The sequence below is a fragment of the Onychostoma macrolepis genome, chromosome 22 (genome assembly GCF_012432095.1).
Source record: "Onychostoma macrolepis isolate SWU-2019 chromosome 22, ASM1243209v1, whole genome shotgun sequence".
NCBI lineage: Eukaryota > Metazoa > Chordata > Actinopteri > Cypriniformes > Cyprinidae > Onychostoma > Onychostoma macrolepis.
This window is the reverse complement of record NC_081176.1, coordinates 26,970,448-26,987,157: the sequence shown is the minus strand read 5'-3', so window position 1 is coordinate 26,987,157 and position 16,710 is coordinate 26,970,448. Positions and strand designations below refer to the sequence as shown.

The 16,710-nt window shown below is 38.1% G+C and overlaps 2 protein-coding genes across 2 annotated transcripts; both read left to right on the top strand.

Annotated features, from left to right (window-relative positions):
* The first annotated feature begins 2,328 nt into the window (after window positions 1–2,328).
* On the top strand, window positions 2,329–4,457 carry LOC131531033 (uncharacterized). Its single transcript, XM_058761585.1, has 6 exons — window positions 2,329–2,615; window positions 2,703–3,035; window positions 3,184–3,315; window positions 3,511–3,584; window positions 3,804–3,919; window positions 4,424–4,457. Exons 1-6 carry the CDS (start codon window positions 2,591–2,593, stop codon window positions 4,455–4,457), a joined length of 714 nt encoding a protein of 237 aa, XP_058617568.1. The 5' UTR covers window positions 2,329–2,590.
* Window positions 4,458–6,538: 2,081 nt separating this feature from the next.
* LOC131530934 (uncharacterized) lies at window positions 6,539–8,906 on the top strand. Its single transcript, XM_058761490.1, has 5 exons — window positions 6,539–6,843; window positions 6,931–7,263; window positions 7,412–7,540; window positions 7,736–7,809; window positions 8,029–8,906. The coding sequence occupies exons 1-5, from the start codon at window positions 6,768–6,770 to the stop codon at window positions 8,161–8,163; spliced, it is 747 nt and encodes a 248-aa protein (XP_058617473.1). The 5' UTR covers window positions 6,539–6,767; the 3' UTR covers window positions 8,164–8,906.
* Window positions 8,907–16,710: the final 7,804 nt, after the last annotated feature.

Below are 16,710 nucleotides of genomic sequence, written 5' to 3'. Positions count from 1 at the left end.
AGGACTGACACATACTGGGTACTTATTGTATTATTACAACATATATCTTACATGACATTGATACAAATTGTAGGCCTATACTATAGTATAATTTAGTAATTATAGCAAAGTTAAAAACAACCATAGTCGAGATTACTAAAGTATGGGGAAATTTTGTAATGAGTTTCTGCTATGATTTGGTTTAAAAATTGATATGAAAATTTACCTGATAAAAGAGCATTGCATATGGTCAACTCAGCAGCGAATCATGTCCGTTGAGGTGCAGTAGTGGGAAACTAGATTACCTGTTTCCAGCTGCTCCCAGGATATAGCATATAAATATACCATCATACACATGTACATTTACCGAATTGATGTTTTTTTGATAGCTGTAGTGCTGTTGGTGCACTTGAGCTTCCGTATGTGGTTTGAGGCAAGTAGAATATAATGTACTACAACATTTTTCTTAACTACTATGCAAACATACACCCTTGTTACGTGTAGTTACTGTGTAAGTGTAACATCCGTGGGCTGTTATCCTCTTTACAATACCTCATAGATTCTCTATGGGGTTCAGGTCTGGTGAGTTTGCTGGCCAGTCAAGCACACCAACACCATGGTCATTTAACCAACTTTTGGTGCTTTTGGCAGTGTGGGCAGGTGCCAAATCCTGCTGGAAAATGAAATCAGCATCTTTAAAAAGCTGGTCAGCAGAAGGAAGCATGAAGTGCTCCAAAATTTCTTGGTAAACGGGTGCAGTGACTTTGGTTTTCAAAAAACACAATGGACCAACACCAGCAGATGACATTGCACCCCAAATCATCACAGACTGTGGAAACTTAACACTGGACTTCAAGCAACTTGAGCTATGAGCTTCTCCACCCTTCCTCCAGACTCTAGGACCTTGGTTTCCAAATGAAATACAAAACTTGCTCTCATCTGAAAAGAGGACTTTGGACCACTGGGCAACAGTCCAGTTCTTCTTCTCCTTAGCCCAGGTAAGACGCCTCTGACGTTGTCTGTGGTTCAGGAGTGGCTTAACAAGACGAATACGACAACTGTAGCCAAATTCCTCGACACGTCTGTGTGTGGTGGCTCTTGATGCCTTGACCCCAGCCTCAGTCCATTCCTTGTGAAGTTCACCCAAATTCTTGAATCGATTTTGCTTGACAATCCTCATAAGGCTGCGGTTCTCTCGGTTGGTTCTGCATCTTTTTCTTCCACACTTTTTCCTTCCACTCAACTTTCTGTTAACATGCTTGGATACAGCACTCTGTGAACAGTCAGCTTCTTTGGCAATGAATGTTTGTGGCTTACCCTCCTTGTGAAGGGTGTCAATGATTGTCTTCTGGACAACTGTCAGATCAGCAGTCTTCCCCATGATTGTGTAGCCTAGTGAACCAAACTGAGAGACCATTTTGAAGGCTCAGGAAACCTTTGCAGGTGTTTTGAGTTGATTAGCTGATTGGCATGTCACCATATTCTAATTTGTTGAGATAGTGAATTGGTGGGTTTTTGTTAAATGTGAGCCAAAATCATCACAATTAAAAGAACCAAAGACTTAAACTACTTCAGTCTGTGTGCATTGAATTTATTTAATGCACAAGTTTCACAATTTGAGTTGAATTACTGAAATAAATGAACTTTTCCATGAAATTCTAATTTATTGAGATGCACCTGTATATTCTGCTGCTGTTGCTGAGTTTTGGAGGTGTGCGTGTGTTCATACAGTAATAAACTTCTAAATCATCAACAGTCATATTATTAATAACCAGATAATGTTTAAACTGCACTGACTATTTCTTTATGAATGTATTATTGAAGTAAAAAGGTGATATTGGTAATGAGAAAGATCCTGTTGGAGGATCTGGTGTTTTCAGTAAAATCCAATAAACCTCATTTTCATCAAGATCACAGTTTATGCTCACATTTGATCCCAAATCAGTGAATAGATCTGATACAGCAGCTTGACAACAGATTAATACACATATAGGATAAAAAGTGATCAAATATGCATTATAATTCAAATTATTTTTCTAATATAATTATGGCGATGCAATAAACTCACAGAGCTGAAGCTGAATGATCGTCATGTTGCTGTCTGCAGCCCTGAAACAAAGCAGAGGAAGTCAAAGTCAAATTAACTCTGACCACATGCTACACACTGTTTCAACACCTAATGCTCCATCACCACTTCATTCAGCACTTTAAATTCATTATGTTTAGTTTGTGTCTTTATAGCCAGTGTTTTTATGATTTGTGACACAATTTTAAACATATTAATGTTGCATAAGTTTGTTTCAGAAGAGGAGTCAAAAGCGGAAAAGTCTGATAGATGTGAGGCTGCTAATAATAACACACAGATTCAGGGTTGATTCAGTGACTGCGTTACAGAGCTGGTTTCAAGATGAAACAAACAAACAGCTTTCACGAATTTCTAAATTATTTCAGGATTGTAAAACTGTGTAAAATGACTAAATAACAGTGTTGTGAGCGTGAGTTCAGCTCTGGCTTCCTCTCTTCTCTGTGCTTGAGGTTTCATAGTGTTTCCGCTCACAGTACGAGATGTTTGAATGATCACAGTATAGAAGATAATCATCTGGATCAGACGATGAGGATCATACAGCTTCACATCTGTGAGTTTATCACATTAGATTTGATTATTGAATGGGTTTTCTTTCAAGTTCTGTATCTAAATAAATGTGTTTTTCTTTCTCTCGTAGATCTGTTGATGTGGTCTCAAGCCACGGAGAGTGTAACAAACACAGCAGTAACTTTAGGAGCTGATGTGAATATAAGCTGTGATCTTGATATAAAGGAGATTTACTGGTACAGACAGAAATCACCAGATCCTCCAGTGTTGATCTTACGCACTTATAAAAGCACTTTTGAAGGAGCTGAATATGAAAACAGCATCTTTGAAGACAAATACTCGGTGAAAACTAACAGTCGTCTGTTCATCAGAAATATCAGCACTGATGAATTAGGAGTTTATTATTGTGTCAAAACTAGTGAACCACAAAAATTCAGCAACGGCACCAAAATCTACATCAACAGTGAGTTGTTTTCATACTTTAATGTTAAATATTTTAATTTAAAATGACTTATATTTGTATTTATTGTTACATTCATTACATATACAACTATGATATTTTGATAGTTTTATTGTTCTGACTTAAAATAAAATACATTTACATTTTACAGACTCTTTCCTGAAGAATCAGACTTCAGGATCAGAGTCACATGATGCTCCACAAGACCAGAAATCATGGATAAATCTGACCATCATCATCATCATCATCATCATCACTGCTTCTGTCAGCATTGCTGTAATAGGTGTGGATTTAACTTTAGATAATTATTCAGAATATAAATGTATTACTGTAACTACAAAGAAACAAGCTGTATATCTACACAACTATAACACTTTCTATCTGTTTTTCTGTTGTTTGTTTGCTGAAATGGGTTTCTTTATAATACATTGATATCATATTTTTCTCTGGTCATACATTTAATTCACTGCTGTTTCAGGTTTGATAAAGAGCTGCACAAACTCAAGCAGAGGAGGTAAAGAAAGCTTCAGGAGAGGCGTGAAAGAGTCGCAGGTGAGAACAGACATTTAATACATAGAAACAAATCCTTACCTTCGTCTCACGCATTCACTGCTGTTTCTTTAATTTCAGTCGTGAGCTAGAGCTTCAGATCATGTGAAAATAATCTATAGTTACAACTAAACAGTGCTGTATGATAACAGTTATAGTTTAACATTAATATGTGCTCATATATGGTCATATATTGTCTGTTTCTCATCGTTTCTCTCTCAGTTTGCTGAAGCTGTTTTGTTGAAGCATCTCAGTGGCAGCAGATCTTGTCAAACCGTGTGCAGCTTCTCTCTTCTTCAGTCAATAACAGATGAAGGAGCTTCAGAAGAGACAGAAAAGTGCTTTAGATTTAAATAAACAATAAATGACATTTCATTTGTGTTTTGAAAACCTGACGCTGTGAATAAATTGTCTTTGTAAAATAAAGCGGGGCTTCTGTGGAGCAACCACTGGAGGTCGCTGTTTTTATTTTACACTCAAGAACAAAGTCAAGACGAAACTCAAGACTGAGAAACATTTGTACAAACACTATATTCAGTAAAGATTTGAGGTGTGATGAATATTTAACAACAGGAAATAACTGCAACAGAAAACAGAAAGAAATGTGAAAGGCTGAAATGTTCACTTTTGAACTGAACATTGTCTGGTTTTTCCTTGTTTTCCTCTTTTAGACTAAAAATCAGTCTGTGTAGAAGTTTTACATTTTACAAAAATGAAAATAAAATAAATTTAAGAAAATGTTAATCATAAACATAATTTGAAAATGTTATATTCATTATACAGCTATTAGTTTTGGCCCTTGAATCTGATTGGTTGAGCTGTGTTCATGTCTGTGTTTGCAGTAAAGACTTCATCTCTATACAGACTCTAATGTGAATGTCTAGTTTTATGATCTTGTTTTTCTTTCACTTTTTCCATGAGGTCTAGTTTTCAGTACTTCAGTAAAAGTGTTTGTTTCTTTGGTCAAATCCTCTGAGAATGACTCTAGATTGAAGCGGCCCTGACAGTTCAGTTTATTAACTGTTGGACATTCACGTTCGTTAGATATTCAGACAAACTGCAGAGCTACTGTTTCTGTTTGAGGTTTAGACGAGTGTGAGACACAGCGATGTATAAAGGTTTTGGAGAAACACTGAACTCGAGACAAAGGTGAGCGACTCTGTTTGTCAAGTGACCATGGAACAAGTTTCTGGTTTTGGTTTGTGATTCAGTTTAACCACACTGTGTGGCCGTGGCAGTCTTGGTGTATTTACTGAAAACAACAAAGACATAAAATATTATAAATAAAATAATGCAATCAATTATAATAAAAATGTCCAATAATAATGCCAGGCCTTTTCCAAAGAACCTCTTTATTTTTTTCCTCAGTTAATTTGTTTGCTACAATCAAATATGTACATGTTGTATGCAAAAAAAAAATAAATAAAAAAAAAAATAACAGCTACACATCAATATTAAAGGCCGTTCATCACTGTATCTGACAGTGATGCTTAATGTGTGATTTAGTTCATATAATCAAACTCCTAAACTGTAAATTTTTTCCCAGCTAATAACAGAGGAAATGTTCAATAATCACGACTTTAAGGTATTTGCTTATTAACAAACTGACTTCAGAAATCAATTTCTCAACTATTTTTATTGGTGTAAAAGAGTGACAACCAGCCCCAGTGTCTCAATACTCCTGATATTACTCTTATATTAGCTCTTGAAATTAAACAATTTAAACTACATTATGTTTTAAAACGTTTAATAGTCGCACATAACTGCTGTTGGGGTCACGGAAAGAGACTCAGAGGATTAGAATATAAACCAGTATCTTTATTGACAGCAACTGAAGCAGAGAATAATGACAGGTGAGTATCAAGGGCAATGGAACAGTTCTTGGATAGATTGTGACTATAATCTTTTATCTTGTGCAGTAGATCAGCATCATGAATGTGTTTTTCCAGCAGCAAAAACTACAAATGAAACAGAGAATTCATATTCAAAATTATTCAGCTGTAACAAAACATAATGCAACACATATAAAATAACAGTCAAAAGGCTAATTAAAAAATTGGAGAAAATACTGACTTTTTTATTTATTTATTTATTTACAAATGACCTCACTAGTATATTTTATGTTTCTTAAAAAGAATAACTCACCGATCAGCAGAATGAGAAGAAGTCCATTCATCAGAGCAGAAATGATGATAATAATCTGCCATTGTGTTTGATTTTGCTCGATATTATACACCACTGTATGATTGTGACGCTCAGTTAGTTGAGCTGATTCTGTAAAGTGTGTCAAAAGTGAAAGCAGTGAATGACAAATGTAAGCAGTGATCATCAGTGTGTTTTGATTATTAAAGGAGTAAATGAACTCAGCAGTGAAGTACAGGTGCATCTCAATAAATTAAAATGTCTTAGAAAAGTTCATTTATTTCAGTAATTCAACTCAAATTGTGAAACTCGTGTATTAAATAAATTCAATGCACACAGACTGAAGTAGATTAAGTCTTTGGTTCTTTTAATTGTGATGATTTTGGCTCACATTTAACAAAAACCCACCAATTCACTCTCAACAAATTAGAATACTTCATAAGACCAAATAAAAATTGGTCTAAAAATTATAGGATAAAAAATAAATAATCAAATATGTATTATAATTCAAATTATTTTACTAACATAATTATGGCGATGTAATAAACTCACAGAGCTGAAGCTGAATGATCCTCATGTTGCTGTCTGCAGCCCTGAAACAAAGCAGAGGAAGTCAAAGTCAAATTAACTCTGACCACATGCTACACACTGTTTCAACACCTAATGCTCCATCACCACTTCATTCAGCACTTTAAATTCATTATGTTTAGTTTGTGTCTTTATAACCAGTGTTTTTATGATTTGTGACACAATTTTAAACATATTAATGTTGCATAAGTTTGTTTCAGAAGAGGAGTCAAAAGCGGAAAAGTCTGATAGATGTGAGGCTGCTAATAATAACACACAGATTCAGGGTTGATTCAGTGACTGCGTTACAGAGCTGGTTTCAAGATGAAACAAACAAACAGCTTTCAAGAATTTCTAAATTATTTCAGGATTGTAAAACTGTGTAAAATGACTAAATAACAGTGTTGTGAGCGTGAGTTCAGCTCTGGCTTCCTCTCTTCTCTGTGCTTGAGGTTTCATAGTGTTTCCGCTCACAGTATGAGATGTTTGAATGATCACAGTATAGAAGATAATCATCTGGATCAGACGATGAGGATCATACAGCTTCACATCTGTGAGTTTATCACATTAGATTTGATTATTGAATGAGTTTTCTTTCAAGTTCTGTATCTGAATAAATGTGTTTTTCTTTCTCTCGTAGATCTGTTGATGTGGTCTCAAGCCACGGAGAGTGTAACAAACACAGCAGTAACTTTAGGAGCTGATGTGAATATAAGCTGTGATCTTGATATAAAGGAGATTTACTGGTACAGACAGAAATCACCAGATCCTCCAGTGTTCATCTTACGCACTTATAAAAGCACTTTTGAAGGAGCTGAATATGAAAACAGCATCTTTGAAGACAAATACTCGGTGAAAACTAACAGCCGTCTGTTCATCAGAAATATCAGCACTGATGAATTAGGAGTTTATTATTGTGTCAAAACTAGTGAACCACAAAAATTCAGCAACGGCACCAAAATCTACATCAGCAGTAAGTTGTTTTCATAGTTTAATGTTAAATATTTTAATTTAAAATGACTTATATTTGTATTTATTGTTACATTCATTACATATACAACTATGATATTTTGATAGTTTTATTGTTCTGACTTAAAATAAAATACATTTACATTTTACAGACTCTGTCCAGAAGAATCAGACTTCAGGATCAGAGTCACATGATGCTCCACAAGACCAGAAATCATGGATAAATCTGACCATCATCATCATCATCATCATCACTGCTTCTGTCAGCATTGCTGTAATAGGTGTGGATTTAACTTTAGATAATTATTCAGAATATAAATGTATTACTGTAACTATAAAGAAACAAGCTGTATATCTACACAACTATAACACTTTCTATCTGTTTTTCTGTTGTTTGTTTGCTGAAATGGGTTTCTTTATAATTCATTGATATCATATTTTTCTCTGGTCATACATTTAATTCACTGCTGTTTCAGGTTTGATAAAGAGCTGCACAAACTCAAGCAGAGGAGGTAAAGAAAGCTTCAGGAGAGACGTGAAAGAGTCGCAGGTGAGAACAGACATTTAATACATAGAAACAAATCCTTACCTTCGTTTCACGCATTCACTGCTGTTTCTTTAATTTCAGTCGTGAGCTAGAGCTTCAGATCATGTGAAAATAATCTATAATTACAACTAAACAGTGCTGTATGATAACAGTTATAGTTTAACATTAATATGTGCTCATATATGGTCATATATTGTCTGTTTCTCATCGTTTCTCTCTCAGTTTGCTGAAGCTGTTTTGTTGAAGCATCTCAGTGGCAGCAGATCTTGTCAAACCGTGTGCAGCTTCTCTCTTCTTCAGTCAATAACAGATGAAGGAGCTTCAGAAGAGACAGAAAAGTGCTTTAGATTTAAATAAACAAATGACATTTCATTTGTGTTTTGAAAACCTGACGCTGTGAATAAATTGTCTTTGTAAAATAAAGCGGGGCTTCTGTGGAGCAACCACTGGAGGTCGCTGTTTTTATTTTACACTCAAGAACAAAGTCAAGACGAAACTCAAGACTGATAAACATTTGTACAAACACTATATTCAGTAAAGATTTGAGGTGTGATGAATATTCGATTAGTAGAGTCAATTAGGAGAAGGCGATTAGTCACCAGAAGAGACGGACGGCAGTGCCTTTTTTTTTTTTTTCACTCTAGACTGTGTATTTGTTTGAGGTGTGTGCGCTGACGCGGAAGCGTCTGCGGAAGCGTTCAGCCGTCGTGTAAAGACCGAGGAGTGTAAAGACCTGCGACTTTTTCCTGTGCGACTTGAACCGAGCAACGACACCGAGCTACACACTTAAGTATCTTTTTTTCCTTCCTCACTCTGCTCTCCTATCCTCTTTCCTTCTACCTCTATCATGTGTCTCCAAAACATTCCGGTTCTCTCTCAGCCACGCTCTAACATCACTCGCAGACGGCAACGTAATACTGCTAACCTACGCCCTATCTCTACATCTTCCACTACACCTCTGGCTTTCTCTGTGGGTCTCTGGAATTGTCAGTCAGCCGTCAACAAAGCTGACTTCATTTCTGCCTTTTCTTTAAAATCCACTCTCAGCATCTTGGGCTTGACTGAGACCTGGATTCGTCCAGAAGACTCAGCAACCCCAGCTGCTCTCTACTAATTTCTCTTTCTCTCATACTTGGCGTCAAGTTGGTCGGGTGGGGGTACTGGCCTGCTCGTTTCACACAATTGGAAATACTCAACCCACTCTACCCTTTGCAATTACAACTCATTTGAATGTCATGCCATTACTGTATCAGCTCGATAAAACTCCAGATTGTGGTAATCTACCGTCCCCCTGGACAAATTCTAGCCACCTTCCTAGAGGAGCTGGACGGGTTGTTGTCCTCTTTTGTGGAGGATGGCATTCCACTCTTAGTCTTTGGTGATTTCAACATTCACCTAGACAAGCCTTATGCTACAGACTTCCACTCACTCCTAGCTTCATTTGATCTCAATCGCCTTACCACTACTAGCACGCACAAATCAGGCAAACAACTTGATTTAATTTACACACGCAATTGTACTGCAGATAACATTCTGGTACAACCGCTACATATCTCGGACCATTTCTTCATTACATTTACACTACATTTTGCTACCCGTGTGCCACCAACCCCCCTACCGGTTACTTTTAGACGAAACCTGCGCTCCCTTTCTCCTTCCCATCTTTCCTCTGTAGTATCCTCCTCTCTTCCCTCACCTACCCATTTCGCATCTCTGGATGTAAACGCAGCTACTGAAACTTTATGCTCTACCTTAACTTCTTGTCTAGACGACATTTGTCCTCTCTCCTCTAGGTCAGCACGGACTGCCCCTTCTAACCCCTGGTTATCTGATGTTCTTTGTGAACATCGGACTAAACTCAGAGCGGCAGAGAGAAAATGGCACAAATCAAACAACCCGTCGGACCTGAGTAGGTATCAGTCTCTGCTCTCATCTTTCTCTGCTGATGTCCACACTGCCAAATCCTCACATTTCCACAACAAGATCAACAGCGCTCCAGACATGCGTAATCTCTTCAGAACATTTAATTCTCTCCTCTGTCCCCCTCCACCACCTCCCACCACTTCTATTACAGCTGATGACTTTGCTACTTTTTTTACAGACAAAACTAGATCGATCAGTGATCAGTTCTCACCTCCACGCACACAGGACCCCCAACCAACCACATCCACTGCTAAACCTCCCATTTTCTCCTTCTGTCCCCTGACGGAGGCTGAAGTATCCAAACTTCTCCTCTCCAACCATCCTACAACATGTCCTCTTGACCCAATCCCTCACACCTTCTGCAAGCAATCTCTCCCACGCTCTTACCGGCACTCACACACATCATCAACACATCCCTCCTCACAGGCATCTTCCCCACTGCGTTCAAGCAGGCTCGGGTAACCCCACTGCTCAAAAAACCTACATTAAACACTTCTCTTATAGAAAACTATAGACCTGTCTCTCTCCTTCCATTCATAGCGAAAACACTTGAACGTGTTGTCTTCAACCAGGTCTCATTGTTTCTTTCACAGAACAACAAACTGGACGCTAAACAGTCAGGTTTCAGGAGTGGCCATTCAACTGAGACTGCACTTCTCTCGGTCACTGAAGCCCTGCGAATTGCAAAAGCCCATTCCAAATCATCAGTCCTCATTCTGCTGGATCTATCTGCCGCTTTGACACTGTCAATCATCAGATACTCCTCTCCACTCTCTCATCACTGGGCATCGCTGGAATTCCACCGCTGGTTTGAATCCTATCTCACTGGTAGGTCTTTCAGGGTGGCCTGGGAGGGAGGTATCCAAAGCACATACACTGGTCACTGGGGTTCCTCAGGGATCGGTTCTTGGACCCCTCCTCTTCTCGACATACACTACATCACTGGGTCCCATCATACAGGCACATGGATTCTCCTTCCACTGCTATGCTGATGACACACAGCTCTATCTCTCTTTTCAACCAGATGATCCAACGGTAGCTGCAAGGATCTCAGGTTGCCTGGCAGACATCTCGGCATGGATGAAAGAACATCACCTCCAGCTCAACCTGGCAAAGACTGAGCTTCTTGTCTTTCCTGCCACTCCAACTCTACAGCATGACATCACGATCCAGTTAGGTTCATCAACAATTACCCCATCAACTTCGGTCAGAAATCTTGGTGTAATCTTTGATGACCAGCTGACCTTCAAAGACCACATTGCAAAGACTGCTCGATCTTGCAGGTTTGCACTACACAACATCAGAAAGATCAGGCCCTTTCTGACGGAGCATGCTGCACAACTTCTTGTCCAGGCCCTTGTCATTTCTAGGCTGGACTACTGCAATGCTCTTCTGGCTGGACTTCCATCAAACACAGTCAAACCTCTACAAATGATTCAGAATGCGGCGGCACGACTGGTCTTCAAGGAACCCAAAAGAGCCCATGTTACACCTCTCTTTATCTCATTGCATTGGCTACCAATCGCAGCTCGCATCAAGTTCAAGACACTGATGCTTGCTCATAGAACAACCACAGGCTCAGCACCGCCTACATGCACTCACTATTAAGAATCTACATCCCCTCCAGAAGTCTGAGATCTGCTAGTGAGCGACGCCTCGTGGTACCATCACAAAGAGGCTCAAAATCACTCTCCAGAACATTCTCGTTCACCATTCCTGGCTGGTGGAATGATCTTCCCACCCATATTCGGAGTATTGGATCCCTGTCAATCTTCAAGCAACAGCTGAAAACTCATCTCTTTCGACACTACTTGACTTCAACCTACACATAAAAAAAAAAAAAAAAAAAAATCTTTCTCCTTACTTATTCCTTCCCTTGCTAGCTTGTACTTATTTAAACAATGCCTGAGACTTGGTGTTACAAGCACTTCCTTTGTCGGATTGCCTCTTCAAGATGAATCGCTTCATGTGTTCCCCAAATTGTAAGTCGCTTTGGATAAAAGCGTCTGCAAAATGACTAAATGTAAATGTAAAATGTAAAATATTTAACAACAGGAAATCACTGCAACAGAAAACCAAGAAATGTGAAAGGCTGAAATGTTCACTTTTGAACTGAACATTGTCTGGTTTTTCCTTGTTTTCCTCTTTTAGACTAAAAATCAGTCTGTGTAGAAGTTTTACATTTTACAAAAATAAACAAATTTAAGAAAATGTTAATCATAAACATAATTTGAAGATTGTATATTCATTATACAGCTATTAGTTTTGGCCCTTGAATCTGATTGGTTGAGCTGTGTTCATGTCTGTGTTTGCAGTAAAGACTTCATCTCTAAACAGACTCTAATGTGAATGTCTAGTTTTATGATCTTGTTTTTCTTTCACTTTTTCCATGAGGTCTAGTTTTCAGTACTTCAGTAAAAGTGTTTGTTTCTTTGGTCAAATCCTCTGAGAATGACTCTAGATTGAAGCGGCCCTGACAGTTCAGTTTATTAACTGTTGGACATTCACGTTCGTTAGATATTCAGACAAACTGCAGAGCTACTGTTTCTGTTTGAGGTTTAGACGAGTGTGAGACACAGCGATGTATAAAGGTTTTGGAGAAACACTGAACTCGAGACAAAGGTGAGCGACTCTGTTTGTCAAGTGACCATGGAACAAGTTTCTGGTTTTGGTTTGTGATTCAGTTTAACCGCACTGTGTGGCCGTGGCAGTCTTGGTGTATTTACTGAAAACAACAAAGACATAAAATATTATAAATAATATAATGCAATCAATTATAATAAAAAATGTCCAATAATAATGCCAGGCCTTTTCCAAAGAACCTCTTTATTTTTTTCCTCAGTTAATTTGTTTGCTACAATCAAATATTTACATGTTGTATGCAAAAAAAAAAAAAAAAAAAAAAGAACAGCTGCTCATCAATATTAAAGGCCGTTCATCATTGTATCTGACAATGATGGTTAATGTGTGATTTAGTTCATATAATCAAACTCCTAAACTGTACATTTCCTTTCCCAGATAATAACAGAGAAAATGTTCAATAGTCAAGACTTTAAGGTATTTGCTTATTAACAAACTGACTTCAGAAATCAATTTCTCAACTATTTTTATTGGTGTAAAAGAGTGGCAACCAGCCCCAGTGTCTCAATACTCCTGATATTACACTGTAAAACAATTAGCTCTTGAAATTAAACAATTTAAACTACATTATTTTTTAAACCGTTTAATAGTCGCACATAACTGCTGTTGGGGTCACAGAAAGAGACTCAGAGGATTAGAATATAAACCAGTATCTTTATTGACAGCAACTGAAGCAGAGGGTAATGACAGGTGAGTATCAAGGGCAATGGAACAGTTCTTGGATAGATTGTGACTATAACCTTGTTTCGCAGGAGATCGTGGAAGTGAAACTGAAGACGGCACACATCTCTTTGAGTAATGGTAATACCCACAAGGAGATGACAACAGGAGCAGACATTGGGAAAGAGGAGGGACTGGAGGAGACACAGAAGGTAAGTAAACAGGCAAGTAGGCAGCTCAACATATCTTCTCGATAGCTTGGAGAGTCCTCTTCATATGAATGCGATCGGACACTGGAGTGTTGTGAGGTGTGTGTTTATGTAGCAGTCTTGATGAGGGTGCTCATGAGGTGCAGGTGTGTTCAATCAGAAATCAGGTGAGGGTGTGCACTGTGATTGGGACGTGAGTGAGCCTGACCGATCTGTGACAGTTGGCTTGACAAATACTTTTATGCAACTCAAAAAGCAAACTGAAAACAATAAGGACAACAATATTAGCATTTCATCTGCAAAATGAATTCAAACTAAAGGTTCCTGTGTTGGAATTATAGTTAATCAGAGATCCTTCAAGATTAACCAGATTTACAGAAATTAATTTTATTAATGATATTGATGGTGATTTCATATCATTTACCTGATTGGTTCAGTCTTGAGGCTGATATGTAACTCGTGTCTGCAGTAGAAAAGCAAAAACTACAAATGAAACAGAATTCATATTCAAAATTCTTCAGCTGTAACAAAACATACTGCAACACATGTAAAATAACAGTCAAAAGGCTAATTAAAAAATTGGAGAATAATTGTAATTTTTTTTAACAAATGACCTCACTAGTATATTTCATGTTTCTTAAAGAATAACTCACCGATCAGCAGAATGAGAAGAAGTCCATTCATCAGAGCAGAAATGATGATAATAATCTGCCATTGTGTTTGATTTTGCTTGATATTATACACCACTGTATGATTGTGACGCTCAGTTAGTTGAGCTGATTCTGTAAAGTGTGTCAAAAGTGAAAGCAGTGAATGACAAATGTAAGCAGTGATCATCAGTGTGTTTTGGTTATTAAAGGAGTAAATGAACTCAGCAGTGAAGTACAGGTGCATCTCAATAAATTTGAATGTCTTGGAAAAGTTCATTTATTTCAGTAATTCAACTCAAATTGTGAAACTCGTGTATTAAATAAATTCAATGCACACACACTGAAGTAGATTAAGTCTTTGGTTCTTTTAATTGTGATGATTTTGGCTCACATTTAACAAAAACCCACCAATTCACTCTCAACAAATTAGAATACTTCATAAGACCAATAAAAAAAAAAAACATCTTTAGTGAATTGCTGGCCTTCTGGAAAGTATGTTCATTTACTGTATATGTACTCAATACTTGGTAGAGGCTCCTTTTGCTGTAATTACTGCCTCAATTGGGCGTGGCACGGAGGTGATCAGTTGGTGGCACTGCTGAGGTGGTATGCAAGCCCAGGTTTCTTTGACAGTGGCCTTCAGCTCATCTGCATTTTTTGGTCTCTTGTTTCTCATTTTCCTCTTGACAATACTCCATAGATTCTCTATGGGGTTCAGGTCTGGTGAGTTTGCTGGCCAGTCAAGCACACCAACACCATGGTCATTTAACCAACTTTTGGTGCTTTTGGCAGTGTGGGCAGGTGCCAAATCCTGCTGGAAAATGAAATCAGCATCTTTAAAAAGCTGGTCAGCAGAAGGAAGCATGAAGTGCTCCAAAATTTCTTGGTAAACGGGTGCAGTGACTTTGGTTTTCAAAAAACACAATGGACCAACACCAGCAGATGACATTGCACCCCAAATCATCACAGACTGTGGAAACTTAACACTGGACTTCAAGCAACTTGAGCTATGAGCTTCTCCACCCTTCCTCCAGACTCTAGGACCTTGGTTTCCAAATGAAATACAAAACTTGCTCTCATCTGAAAAGAGGACTTTGGACCACTGGGCAACAGTCCAGTTCTTCTTCTCCTTAGCCCAGGTAAGGCGCCTCTGACGTTGTCTGTGGTTCAGGAGTGGCTTAACAAGAGGAATACGACAACTGTAGCCAAATTGCTTGACACGTCTGTGTGTGGTGACTCTTGATGCCTTGACCCCAGCCTCAGTCCATTCCTTGTGAAGTTCACCCAAATTCTTGAATCGATTTTGCTTGACAATCCTCATAAGGCTGTGGTTCTCTCGGTTGGTAGTGCATCTTTTTCTTCCACACTTTTTCCTTCCACTCAACTTTCTGTTAACATGCTTGGATACAGCACTCTGTGAACAGTCAGCTTCTTTGGCAATGAATGTTTGTGGCTTACCCTCCTTGTGAAGGGTGCCAATGATTGTCTTCTGGACAACTGTCAGATCAGCAGTCTTCCCCATGATTGTGTAGCCTAGTGAACCAAACTGAGAGACCATTTTGAAGGCTCAGGAAACCTTTGCAGGTGTTTTGAGTTGATTAGCTGATTGGCATGTCACCATACTCTTCCCTACTTTTGTCTTATTTTAAATCAGTTTAAAGATTTAAGTCATCTTGAGGCCCCAAGTGGGCCCCAGACCCCTAGTTGAGAACCACTGTGTTGGTGACACCTGTTGGTTAAAAGAGTGTAAATGCAACAAAAACATTTATTTAAAAAAATGCATTCATAAAATCTTTTACAAACCCAGTGCAAATGTTTTATTGAAAGTATAATCTTTCAAATGCAATTAACTAACCATTTAATACCATTGAATATTAAGTGTCTGTATAATACATTATGTTTACAATTTTCAGGGCTTGTTTTGTTTGTTTTATGGATGGCTCTGCTAAACATGCCAATAAGAGACTATTGAGTACTATTAATCCTTTTAATTATACAAATGTCTTATTAAAGTTTCTACAAACTTATAAAACTGATCTGAGATCAAATAAAAACTACAGACTGAGATCATTGCCCCCTGGTGGCGACCCATTGAAATTTGGAAATGTGAAATCACGTGATTTTGGCAGTTTGATACATGCTCTGATGATTTGAAACAAAAGATTCATAAGGGTTTCAAAGCTTCATGAAGCAGTGTTTTCAAAGCACCATTGCTATTCACCGATACACAACACCTGCACTTCTAAAATGTCATCTACAGAGTACCGGAGATTCTGCCACCACTTTTTAGAGTCTCTTGTTATATAATATAACTTCTTTATTTAATGTAAGTCAATGGGTGATTCAGTGCTTGTTGTGTTAAGTGCTTGAAGTGGGCAATTCCACAGTATCACAGATTTATTCTTGCACACCAACAGCTCGTTTAACATGAAGTGATTCTCTTATTTTCCAGTTCAATCACTGGACATGTGAGTAATGGTGTGCAGTCGCTTGAAGTGCTTTTTTCTAGCCGTTTAGTACACATTAGTTGTACACTGGTTATTGTGGAGCATTATGGGGCTGAATGAGTGCACTTGAAATGGCTGGACTATAAAGTGAAAGTAACGTGACATGGCCAGGTACGGTTGCAACCTTTAGGTCCAACTCTCTAAGTTCTAACCATTAGGCCACAACTTCACCGTATATAGGGTATAGGGGGTGATCTGACAGGACCATTCTCATTTGGAGTCAAATATAATTTATTAGGCATTTAAAAGCTCTTTTGAAAAAATTAAAGTATTCAAAGTCCTGTATGGGAACTACAGTTGTCGACCCAATGTCCA